Source organism: Falco naumanni, chromosome 7 (assembly GCF_017639655.2).
Source record: "Falco naumanni isolate bFalNau1 chromosome 7, bFalNau1.pat, whole genome shotgun sequence".
NCBI classification, from domain to species: Eukaryota; Metazoa; Chordata; class Aves; order Falconiformes; family Falconidae; genus Falco; species Falco naumanni.
In genome coordinates this window covers 14,961,844-14,974,579 of record NC_054060.1, presented here as the reverse complement: position 1 = coordinate 14,974,579, position 12,736 = coordinate 14,961,844, and the positions used below count along the sequence as shown (strand labels likewise).

Here is a 12,736-nt window from a genome sequence, read left to right as displayed (position 1 = left end):
CAGCTTACTGTTTTCATCCCACGCGCATTTAGCCAGAGCCGGTACTGGCCCCGCTCAGGGCTGCTCCAAGCCCCAGGGCCCGCGGGGGAGCCTGCACCGGGCTGGGGGTAGTTTTTGAAGTTTCTCTGTTGCCACCTACATTCTGACAGGAATGGAGGAAAAAAAACCCTATTTCCTTCACACGTCGCAGCCGCTTTCCTCTCACGTCTGGACTGCAGTGGGCGAGGAGCCGAAGGCAGCGCGGCCCCACCGCCGGGCGCGCTGCGGTGTGCGGTGTGGCTGCGAGAGCAGCCTGCGGGTTCGGCACCGCCGCCTCGGCAGTGCCCTCCCGCCGGGTCGGGTCCGGGTCCGGGTCCGGGTCTGGGTCTGGGTCCGGGGCGGGGAGGAGGCCGGGCTGCCAGCCCCGCCGCCCGGAAGGACGGTGCCTGCCTGTCCCGTGACCGCGGCCCGCCGGAGCCGCCGCACCGCGCCGCTGCCCGCCTCAGCCAGGGGCTGCTGGCGGGGGGAGCGCCATGGCGGCAGACGCCCCCGGCACCCTCCCGGTTCAGCTGGTTGAGCAGCCCAGGTGGGTGGGTCGCTCCCCTCGGGCCCGGTGCCGGCGAGCACGTCCGCGGGCGGGGCGCGGTGTATCCCTGCGCGGGCGGGCGGTGCAGGCGGACCCGGGCGGGTGGGAGGACAGGTGGGACAGCCTGTCTCCATGCCCCTGGTCTGAGGTGCGAGAGGGTTCTGACTTGCGGTGTTTTGGTTCGCCTGGACGCAGCCAGCCTGCCCCTTGCCCGCCGCGCCGCCCCGGGAGCCCCCCTGGCGCCGGCACGCCGGCCTGGCCGTGCTTCGATTTTCCCGCCGGCGGCGCGGGGAGGCCCGCGGCCCCCTCCTCACGGGGAGGCCCTGCCGCGGTGCCGGCGCGGTGGCGGGAGCGGGAAGAACTCGCTCATCATGCCTCCCGTCACTTCTGTCAGAATTTTGGGGATACTGGTTACCTCCTCGTCTTTCAGCAACGATTCCGTGGCAGGGCTGAGCCCGGCCCATGGCGGCAGCACTCACCGGCCCAGCCTCTTCCAACCGAACTGAGCTGCAGGCCTTGTGTGGAAGTCGATACACACACAGTTCAGCCTAAGCTTTTTACCTCAGTTAGAATGGAGAAATCTCGGTTTTTTAAACTTTTGTTACTTGCATGTGCTAGCAGCGTGTTTCCCTGCGAGTCAGGTGGGAAGCACAAGGCCGGCGTTGCCAGAGCTGGATGTGTGAAGTTGTGAGGGATGCCTCAGCTTAGCACTTCTGACAGCCATCTCTGATGTAGGTGCTTAAAATGCGGTGTGTGTGTTGCAACATCAAGGCCAAAGCCTGTAAATAGTCTTTCATCAGGCCTGCTTGTAAAACCCACATTAAAAAAAAGAGATCCATCAGCACTTAGATAAACATGCCCCCATGACTGCTCTGTTCTTAGTCTCTTGGTACCAATGCCCACTATAAAAATATCTGTGAAACCAAGAAGCATTCTGAAGGCTGACACAAAAAGGAATAAAGTTAACACCTAGAATTCTGCCAACATATTCCCCTGTGGACTATAATATTATTAATGTGATCTAGAAAAGGGATCGTACAATGAAATGGCAGAAAATTGCTTCTGCTAATTGTAAGAGTGATAAACCAGTCAATACCAGGGCAGATTGTAAAGGGAAATTATAGAGGGACCTAACACAGCTTTGTTACTGGGCACTGAGATGGGAAAAGTACTGAAAGATCTGTTAAATCACAACAAATAGTATTTTGCAGCTTTCCATCTAAAGAAATCTTACAAAGCATTTGAATATATATAGTTGGACAGTAACACAGCTTTTACAAAGAAGTACAAACTAAATAACTGACTGTGAAATTTTGTTACATCTGTTTTTCATTGCCGTCTTCTTACTTACGCTTTGCATTAACTAGGCTTTCAGTTCTAGTTTTAGACTAAATGTAGGAACCTTAGCAGGGTTCCTGGTTTTTTGTTAGTAGGCTAGTTGTTTTTTTTAAAAAAAAAACACCTAAGTTTTTTTTGTTGTTGTTAGTTAGGAGTTTTGTTAGTAGCCTAAACCCCCAAAACCTAAATTTAATCAGCTACCTGCTTTAAAGCATACCCAACAGGGTATGCCAATGAAATATTTTAAGTCCCATTTTAGAGATTATTTTTCTTGTATTCTTACTGCTTTTTCATCATTCTAGTCTGTTGTTTATGTTAATGAATGTTAATGGGTTAGTGTGTGACCTAAATTGCTTTAAGGTAGTTTTGAAGTGTATCACTATCAAATTTCTCATTCTTCGCTAAGACAATGGCTTAATCTCTTCTTGTTCCTGCATGACATGATAAAGCATCCCCACTTTGCAACACAGGGCGGAAGCTAGACACCTTTACAGTCTTAGGAAACAAAGCAATATGCCACATTTTCCTTTGTGTTGGTATTTTCAGTGGCACATCTGATGCCTCCAAATGGAAAACCAGAACTTTCTGGGAACTGTTGCTGTAAACCTGTAGAGTAAATACTGTCAAAGTTAGTCATAGGGATAACCCGAGGTTTGGAATTGTAGTTCTTCAGCATTTGTACAGGTATGGGGTAGTGTCTAAAATGGAAATTGATAGAAGTCAAAACTTAGAAGAAAATTAATTTGCTCAGGCCTGGTGTGGTCAGATCCGACTTTGAAGGGAGTACCTCTGTGTGTGCGTGTGTGAAATCCCAGTACCACAAACGGTTGGTCCACACTGCTGGATTCTTCCTCGATAGCAAACAGTTTTACAGAGTTGTAGCATAGGAAAGGTAGGTGGAGGCTATGGTACTTTGTTAAACCAGGCAACTGCCTTCCCTGCTTCTGTTTGGAACCAACCTAGAGAGATGACTTAAATAAAATAAGGCCCCTTCTATCTTTTTCAAGTGAACATACACACTTCTTATTAATCAGAATATTCTAAATAGAGTCTTCTCTGTCACAATCAATGTTCTGTGAAGCGCAAAAGCAGCTTAATGTTGCTCCTGATGTAACACAGAAAACTCTGTATACTTGAATCAAATTTACTTCAAGAAACATTGAAACTTCCTGCCTTTTATGTAAATGTAGTCCTTTTAAATGTTTCTAATCTGCTTTTCAGGTTGCAGAGGCTGAAGGAGATGTTTATATCAAAATTTGGATCAGCTCCCAAGTTTTATGTTCGTGCACCCGGGCGAGTCAACTTAATAGGTAAAAGAGAAAAATTAATCTTCTCTTATTTTGTCTGCCATTATGGAAGCCTGGTAGTTTCAAATATAAAATCAAAGTAATGTTGGTCTTAATTTTGGGTTTTTTTTTCAGAGAAGTTGCTTGTGATAAATGGAGAAGAGAATATACTTCACTAGCTTTTACTGTATCTCGTTATAATAAAATGCACACTGAAATATCAGTTTTGGAAAAGGCATAGACAGTAGCAATGGTTTTGAAAACTGGAGTAACTTGCCAGCTTATGGTTGGATACCATTTTTTTTAAAGGATTTGGAAATCTAATCTAAAGTAGTTGATGAACAGTGCATCCACAAATTAAATCAGTATATTTTTTGCTCTTCCATTATAATTTCAGTTACCAAATATAACCAGCCACACAGCAATGCATATGATAAAGCATGAAGTGATTCTACCATCATCTCCTCTTCCTTACTTTTCCACAGAGATGTGTCTACAGATTTAGAACAGTAGATTGTGATTCACTGGCAGACTGGAGAGACACAATTATTTTGTGTTTAGGACTTACTTGTATTTCTGTGGCAGCCTTATTTTTGAGATTTCTCTATCCACGTTAGGCTTGTGCTCTCCCTAGAGCTCAATTTCTTGCATATTCATTAAGTAACCGTATGCATTTGAAGACATTGTAAGTAAAAGGATCATGCAAAACAGAGCTTTGAAAATCAATTAGTCTATTGTGCAATTATTGATGATTGTTATCTCACTGTTGTGTGAACATATCATGTATATTAAATAGACAGCATATGCTGAGAACTATTCCCAAGAGGGAGGCTGTTTACTACATACATTTTCTATTTGAATGGTACTTTATGTGTTGTATGCAACTTTATTAATGATTATTTAGATACAATTATTATCTTCTTGCAAAAAAGGTCCAGATGTTTGGTTTTTTGGTTTTTGTTTGTTTTTTTTTTGGGGGGGTGGGGGTAATTTCCACCACAAGCTTTATCTAGTGGCTAATGAATCACTCACACAAGCAGAGGAGATCACATAATGAGGACTGACGTGGCGCCTTTCTCTTCCAGTTGTCAGTTATATGTGATTGATTTGACTTGATTTTTGTACTGTCACAACAGTGTACAAATAATGTGGCCATTCTCATTGCTAGACAATAATCTGCATAGGGTTTTTAAAATTATTTTTATATGCCAATGTTAAAAAGTTAATATTTATAAACAAATGTGATAGATAAAATCAATAAAGAACAGAGTTTTTTGTGCAGTACTATGAAATTGAGGAAATGTGCCCCAAACTTTAAATAGTAAGAGTTGAGACTGTACTCAGAAATTGTCTTGTATGAGACAACACTGAACGCCTGTAAAAGCCCTGTTACTGCTATTCTAGAAAGAATTACTCCAAAGTATATTAATTGTATGTTTCTTTGGTAGGAGAACATATAGACTACTGTGGTTATGCTGTGCTCCCTATGGCTATAGAACAAGATATCCTGATTGCAGTAGAACCTGTAAAAACTCAAGTTGTGCAACTGGCAAATACCAATTCTTTGTACTTGTAAGTAATTACTTTGTTTATTCATTAGTTTTTATGAACCTCTTTATGCAATTGCAATACAGGTTAAGTTTTCAGAGATCTGACAAACTTCCGTTGCAATATAGAGCTCAATGTGTAAAATGAATTATATGAGCAGATGGAATGTCATTGACTCTACGCTGTGCATATTAGTTTTGAGCAATAGACTCACTGCTTGTGTCTTCTAATGGATACTAAATAAAGCAGTAACCAAAAGATAAATATTTTCACTTGGTCTTTAAGCTTTGGCACATTACATCACAATTGAAATGACCTTCTCATAAGGTACCTACAGTTTCTACCAAATCTCGAATTACAGCCTTTGAATTCAGATTGCATACACAGTCACTATACTTTTATGTCTGCTCTGGCTTCAGTTTGAAATTGTGTGTTTTAAACCATAAAGTGAGAATAGGCCTCAGAATACACCATTAAGCATCGCTTGTTTTGTTGAGACACTGTTGCTTAAAAACAAAGCTAAAACATGCCCATAATTTCATAACAAAGGAGTATTTTTCAACACTTTGAATGTTACACCACATAACAAAACTGTTGACAGTATATCTTTTTTTCCCAGCCTGTTACACTGGTAGATTTATGCCTGTGGTGAATGCATATGTATAGGCCTTTGGCAAACAAGGACTAACCATAAGCCTCCGTAGAATCACAATTTCCTGTTTCATTCTTGTTTTGTGAACTGGTAAAACATGTAACAGTTCTGTAGCCCTCTTCTACACTGACAGTAGATGTTAGCTTTTAGGCAAAACAAGACAGAGAACAGGTTGCAAGAAAAAACACATAGGTATATTTCATCATCAATCATCCGAAATGATCAGATGCCTTTTATGTTCTTTGTGCTAAAATGGTATTAAAAAGTTAGTCTTTAGAAGTTCCCAATACCTCCCCTTCACATAACATCTTTGTAATTGAGAAGTACTTGTACAGAGAATATCTGGCATGATACTTCTCAAAATGCCTTCAGAAATACCAGAGGATGATAATTATCAATCAGTTTCCATCCTGTGGCAAAACTTGACAATCTTTTTTTGAAGTCAGATTTATTTTACAGAGAACTCAAATAGATAAACTAAGATTGACAAGGCAGTGAGGTTCTGTGAGAAAGAGCCAAATCGGTCTCCCCAAAATAAGGATTAATTACTATTCAAGCAGTAAAAAACACCTCAACCACATGGTTTTTTTTTCACACTACTCAAAATCTGACCTCTTCTAATTATACAGCAAGATTGGAATGCTTATATGTAGCTTGGAGGAGGGGCAAGCTTTTCCAAGAATTCTTTTAAAACAGAAAGGCTAGAACAGACAGTATCAGAGTATTTTTACTTTATGGGTATGTTTTTCCCAATTTCATATTTTATTAAAAGTTTCTTATATCAAACTGCTTACCTTCCAGCAGGAGGGTCGAAGGCAAGCCTCAAGATTTACTGATTTAAGATAAAGCTTGGCCATTTAGGAATTGGTTTTTATAACAAATTGAATACGATAACAAAAAAACCAGACTTAAGGATTCTGGGGATCTTGACAAATCCACATTCTGCGTTTGTGTGAATTATATCCATATGAAAGCTGCCAAAATCCAAGCCAATTTTTCTTTCATTTTCTACGCGAGAAGATTGCAGAAATGAGCAAAGTGCATTTTAAGCAGTCATTATTTTAATTTATCTTGAGAACCAGCAAATATACTATATGCCTTCCTGTTAACTGATGTTTTACTTTGTCTGATTGTATAAAAAGAATTACAATGATAAAATACTGTAGAACTCTTTTTTTGAGGGAAAGAGGACTTCAAATTTGCTTTTGGTTAATCACTTTCGTGCATGATTTCCATCAACTTTGGTTTTTTACAAGAACAATTTAGTGTTATTGTAGAAAATAAGATAAGCAAATACAGCATTTTTTTAATCTTCATGGCTTCTGACAAGTATTTTCTTTTTTACAAGTAATTTTTGTTATTATATTCATAAGCAAAATGATGTTTTATTCTCTAGGAGATAGTTACACATGACTCTCAAATGGGAAGAATTTACAGCTATTCTCAAACTTCCCTTGTATCATAATCTCAATAACCACTTTCAGATCTTTTGTGTTACTCTGGAAACCCCAGTAATTTCTGACACTAACTATACAATTCTTTGATGATGTATTGTTGATAAAGACCTGTAAGGGGCACTATTTTGACCAGTTCTTATTGAAAGACAACTTACATGTTAAACTATACACCGATCTCTGATATTTTGGCACTGTATTGAATGTTGAAATTGCATGTATAACATATAAAATGGTAATTCTAAGTTGATACTTAAAGAGTAAGATCGTTGATCTAACACTGAGCTAGGACTAGGTTGTAGATCAGTAATACGAGTAGCTTACTGCGGCATAGCTAGCATTATACGAGAAGGAGGCAGGAGTGTGAGTCCATTTTTACATGGGTTGTCAGGTTTGGGGTTGCATAACACAAAATTGCAGCCTTTCATTGACAGAATAAAGTGAAGTTTTCAGCCATTGTTTCAAGACAATTATATCACTGTAAAGATGCAATGCTTTATATTAGTATAACCATTCCCCCGTAGGTAACAGAATACTTACCAATAAACCACCTTCATACTGGTATTCATTACAGGTATTAAGTAGCAGTATTTTTTTGCATAAAAATAAAACCAACACATCATTAACATATATAGTTTACAGATACAGACTGGGACTAATGTAAGAATGAAAAAATCCATTCTCTTAGCAGCTGCAGACTGTCCCCTGCTGTATGATTTCTTGAAAGTGTTTTTATTCCCATTAAACCTAAATATTTCCAGGGAATTCAGCTGCCTCTGTTCATACTATTTGGCACACCTTGCTTGTAAAGCACAGCTTAGCCTGCAACATTTGAGTATTTTTTGTTAGCTTTTCTTAACTTTCTTGATGCCTTTCCTCTCTCTGTGTTGGGCATCTGCTCTAATGACACCAGGTAGATATAGTTATTGGGCATTCAACTGTATAGACTTCTAAACAAATTGTGCTTCTTGGTGAGTAGTGCAGGCACCTCTGAGGCCTTTGTGCATCACTCCACGCCCATTTTGACAGCACCTATCTGTGGCATTAGTTTCCTTAGGCACATTCAGGCTTACCATTTTTATTATTTTGAAATGAACATGGAGTAGGAAAACCATTATCAGAGTAATCCTGGAAGAAATAGATCAACTATTTTAAAATAAATTATTTTAATTATGGCTTGTAACATACATAATGTAATTTTGCTGCATTAGGCCTGTTTAATTGAAGTGCCATTCAGAGCAAAGATAATGAATTCCTGATTCTGGGATTACCAGTGAGCCTGAAGTGTATTTATCTCCATTCTAGGTTTGACAGATACAATTATTTAGATTTTCACTTCTATGAGAGATCAAGAGAACATACATGCATCTGATAGAAGGCATGCTGCGCTCATTAAGGATGCCAAATGCAGCTCTATTTCTGAATTTATTTAATAAATTCTATAACTTAAGCAAAAATTCTTATGCTTCCTTCTAAAATAGCCTTATAGAATTGAGTAATAAAGAAGATCTGTACAAAAAAACCCTGAAAAACATTGCACTGAAAAAAACTAGCATCGGAATGTTTTTGTTCATCAGCAGGTGGCAGTAATAAGCCATGTTTTTTCAAACTAAATTTATTGACAAATTAAAGCCTCAAGGGTTTTCTGTTTTTGCAGGGATTTCAGTACTACTGTTAATAATATTCAGATTAACAAAACGAAGCCTCAATGGCATAACTACTTCCTGTGTGGGCTGAAGGGTATTCAGGTAAGCCAAATCCATTTAACTCATGAAATTAATATAGAATTAAAATACAAGAAGTGTACCTATTTGCCCTCAAAGTACTTCCCTTTATTCTATAGCTTTTCTTGACATACAGTTAAGTATTTTTATGTTAAAATTTTAAGAGGAGATATGAGCGGGTTTGTTGTAAAGTATTTGCAGAGCACTATTTTTATTACATAAATTATAATAGCAAATAATTATTTAGTAAAGTTAGGATCAAACTCACCATTAAGATGACATTTCTGGATTTTGAAGTTAAAAAGAATGCTTTCCAATGGAATCATCTAATTGAAAATTGCTTTTAAGAAGGTTCGGAGACTTGTCTGTCAGGATACAAAGATTGTATTTTAGTTGTTTTCTTCCTATGGAAACATTTTAAAAAACATTAATTTTCATTAATGTTGGAAACTTACAAGTTGTGCATAACAACTGAGTGAAGCTGACTCATGCAGTAGGTAAAAGAAAATGTAAAAAGTAAGTAAACAGCATAGAGAAGAAGTATTCCAGTAAGAAGCATTATTTATCTGGATTTTCAATGTGTGGAATTTGAATGGAATTTTCACAATTTCTTGAGTACAGCTATGCAGGAAACAGCACACTTACGGTAAACGCAGGAACACCAAACAGGCAGACATTTTCCTGTCTGCTCATTTGAGCTTTATCTTCTCTTTTGTGAGCTAGCCTGTCTCCAGACTGACTTGAAGACTGAACTGCTTGTGAAACCAAGTGCTGATCATCAACCACGTTGTCCTGGGAGGCAGCCTGAACTCAAAATTGAGGCTTCCTATAAATCTCACCTGCTGATTGCAGGTGATTCATGGCCCTTTGAGGAAAAAACATGGTGACTTCTCAGCTGGATGTCAATCCAGTGATGTTTCTGGAAGGGCAGATGGGATAAACAGTGATGGCTAGGTCAGGAACAGGTCACCACAGCCTGCCCAAATGATGGGTAAATGTGCTTTTTAAAGCACATGAAGCTTGCCTCAGGATAGGCCATTAGGTCAAGCCACAGGAGGATCCAATAGGTAAAGCACTGCAGACAGCCAACAAAGCCTGCTTCAAACCTGCCACAATGAGTCTTCAAAATACAAAATTTGGAACAATCAGTGCCACAAATCACTTTATTACAATCCACAGTTCTTGAACAGACCCCTACCCCTATGCTTAGACCCCAGTAAATTAATTATCTTTGCAGTAACATGAGTATTTTCAATTTTATACTGCTCAGTAACACAGGCATTTAAATTGCATTGACTGTAGAGATATAGATTAGGTTTCTTTACAATATATTCTTTCTTATATTAAGGCTAGCATGACCAATTGACTTTATTTATTTTGCAGTCTGCTACTGAGGTTTGTTTCCTAAGGACAAGTTTTCATACTGGAACGTCAATTTGCAAAGCAGGTTTGCAGACTCTAGCACTGGCAGAAAATAAGCGTAAATGTTACAGACTTAAGAAACACTGAAATACAAGTACTCAGAGGGTCCAGCGGGATAATCTGTTTATATTAAGTTGAACACGCTATCCTTTTGGGACAGAACTATTGCAGACCTTGGCAAAGTCCATTTTCATTTTTGAAACTGAAGTACGTTTTCTATTTAAACATTGCGTGATAAATTTGCAAGCCTGATTCACATTCAAGACAATCCAGAAACTGTGGATCAGTTTCTGGTTACTCAAGCATTTTCTGTTTTTGAATAAGCATGTCTAAGTGTTGTTCGTGAAGGGGCATGGGCATCAGAAGTATTTTAGGTATGAATTCCCTTATATTTGTAGAAAGGGAAACTTAAAATAATTTGAAGTGATGGTAGAAGACATTAAAGGACCTTCTTTGTGTTTGCTGATCTCTACCATTTGCATTTATGGTTGAAGTTGTTACAGGAAAAATAGCAGAAATCTTTTTGAAGATGGGCATTTCTTTATGGGAGGATTGCTATTTTTTCTGATTATTGACATGGTAAAATAGTTTATTGACGTATGAATCTGTATCGGAACGTAGCCACTCATATACCCCCCATATACATTCAATGATTTCTTAATAAGTACTGCATGTTTATTTCAAACTAACAACAGAGAGCAACTTATATTAAAGTGATTATAAATAAAAAGACAAAGCAACTAAAGAGTAATTAAAAGAGCATGTACATGAGGATTTATGATTTCTGGATTAAATGTATTATCTGTGATATCTATCACGTGTGTCTATATTTTAAACTTTATTCTAAGAATAGCATGACAGAGACCATCACCGCTGGTAGGTATGCCTTTGTGCCTCATAAAGCATAGTGTCCTTCACGTACCATTGTGGTTTTCTCAGTGTCAGTCCCGTGAGTACTTCAGGAGGTAGGAGTATCCGGCTTTGAATACAGCTGCATGGCTACTAGTTCCCCATCAGCGTGATGTGGCTCCCTACAACCACATGCCAGCATTAGAAGTGAAGCATAAAGTGGACCTTAAGCTCTTCAGGATGCTTTAAGTGAAGAGCTGTGGAGAAAAGGACAAAAGTAGGGTATAAAATGATTGTTAACCTCTGGTACTGTCACTACGGCAGCTCAGAGCAGAGCCAGTTGCTGCAAAACCCACCCACGAAGCTTCGTAAATTCTTGGGCGTTTAGCCCATACTGAATTCTGCTTGGGGTACAGTTCTGTCAGCTCATATATGTTTGTGTACAGGAATTGCAGACATACCTTTGGCTAAAGCCCTACCATTGGCTTTGTTTTTAAGGAGTAGAATGAGACTTTTGCTTTATTTTGGAGATACCAGAAGCAGGTCCTTGGTTCCAGCAACTCAGCAAAAAGATTCTCTTTCGAAGTATCAGATAATTGCAAGCCTGAGCCTGTCTGTACTTGAAACTGAGATTGTTTATTTTTTCATTGTTAGGAACATTTTGGTCTTAATAACCCAACTGGAATGAATTGTCTGCTAGATGGAACCATCCCTCCAAGTTCTGGTCTCTCTAGCTCCAGTGCTTTGGTGTGCTGTGCAGGACTCGTGACACTAAGAGCTAATGGAAAAACCCTCTCTAAGGTAATTTACTGTAAAACACGAGAGTGTCAGCAGTAAAATTCTACTTAAAATTAAATATTGTTAATACTTGTAAACATTAAAAACACGATACAATTGTTTTTGCAAGGAGTTGTTGGATATAAACTTCAGATATTGCACAACTGAGCAAACATCTTTGGCCAAATTTTGGCAGGATTTGAATTTGGCAAGAAAACAGGCTTACATTAAAGCTGAAAAAAGGAGCATTATTGTAAGCCTGTATTTTGGCCAACCATCAGGTCCATGCCTGGACCAGATGTGCTATCTGCAGGCCAGGACTGAGGATATATGTGCTGAAGCATGTGGACCACACCCCCGAGGCCTTTACCCTCTCCCTGAATGACTTTTCATGGCTTTAACAGCAGAGCATGTGTTGGAGGCCTGTGGAACAATTTCTTGATAAATTATATAATCAGCACAAAGTGGAGGTAAAATCCTTCCATCTGACTCTCCTTATTCTCTTCACAGGTCTTTTGGAACGAACATATTTACAATCCAAAATGTATTCCTCACTTTTTTAAACAAACATTAGTCTAAAAACAAACCCCAAGTATGTGACCTGTTACCAGTACAACTGTTAATAGAATTTGGCTCATGTAATACTGATTTCTGGAGGAGTCATCGTCCTTGAAGGTGCCATATGGGAATGAAGTTCTCTCCAGTAAAAATGTCTGGTTAAGTGAAACTAGGATCTTAAATTAGAACATTGTCAGGAAGAGAAAAGAACAGATCTAAATGTGACTTGTTACGCATATTTGTGCCTATTGTCTAAGGCAGACATTCCCAAATTGTGGTACAAAGCCAACTTAAAGTGGTACATGATGATGGCAGCTTTTAACTGTGCTTGTGTACAAGCATTTACCTGAGCCAGGAGGTAAACAGATCCACACAGAAGTTTTTGCTTATCAGTTGTGACTTACTTCTCTATGTAGCTGCAGCTGCAGCGATCTGCTCAGCGGTAAGTGCTCCATCCCACACTGCAGAGCGCAGTGCTTGCTTCAGGACGGTATCGGGCAGGGTTAAGGCAGAAAGAAGCAGGGCTTGCGAGGCAGGCTGACTTTTTAACGTAGGAGGATGTG

The 12,736-nt window shown here is 39.5% G+C and overlaps 1 protein-coding gene across 1 annotated transcript in view; it reads left to right on the top strand.

Annotated features, from left to right (window-relative positions):
- Positions 1-421: 421 nt before the first annotated feature.
- Positions 422-12,736, top strand: part of GALK2 (galactokinase 2) — a 48,741-nt gene continuing 36,426 nt past the window's right edge. The window contains exons 1-5 of the mRNA XM_040601291.1: positions 422-565; positions 3,125-3,213; positions 4,638-4,761; positions 8,501-8,591; positions 11,493-11,639. Of these exons, the coding sequence (XP_040457225.1) occupies positions 513-565; positions 3,125-3,213; positions 4,638-4,761; positions 8,501-8,591; positions 11,493-11,639 (504 nt within the window). The 5' untranslated portion in view covers positions 422-512. The remainder of the gene's footprint in view (positions 566-3,124; positions 3,214-4,637; positions 4,762-8,500; positions 8,592-11,492; positions 11,640-12,736) is intronic.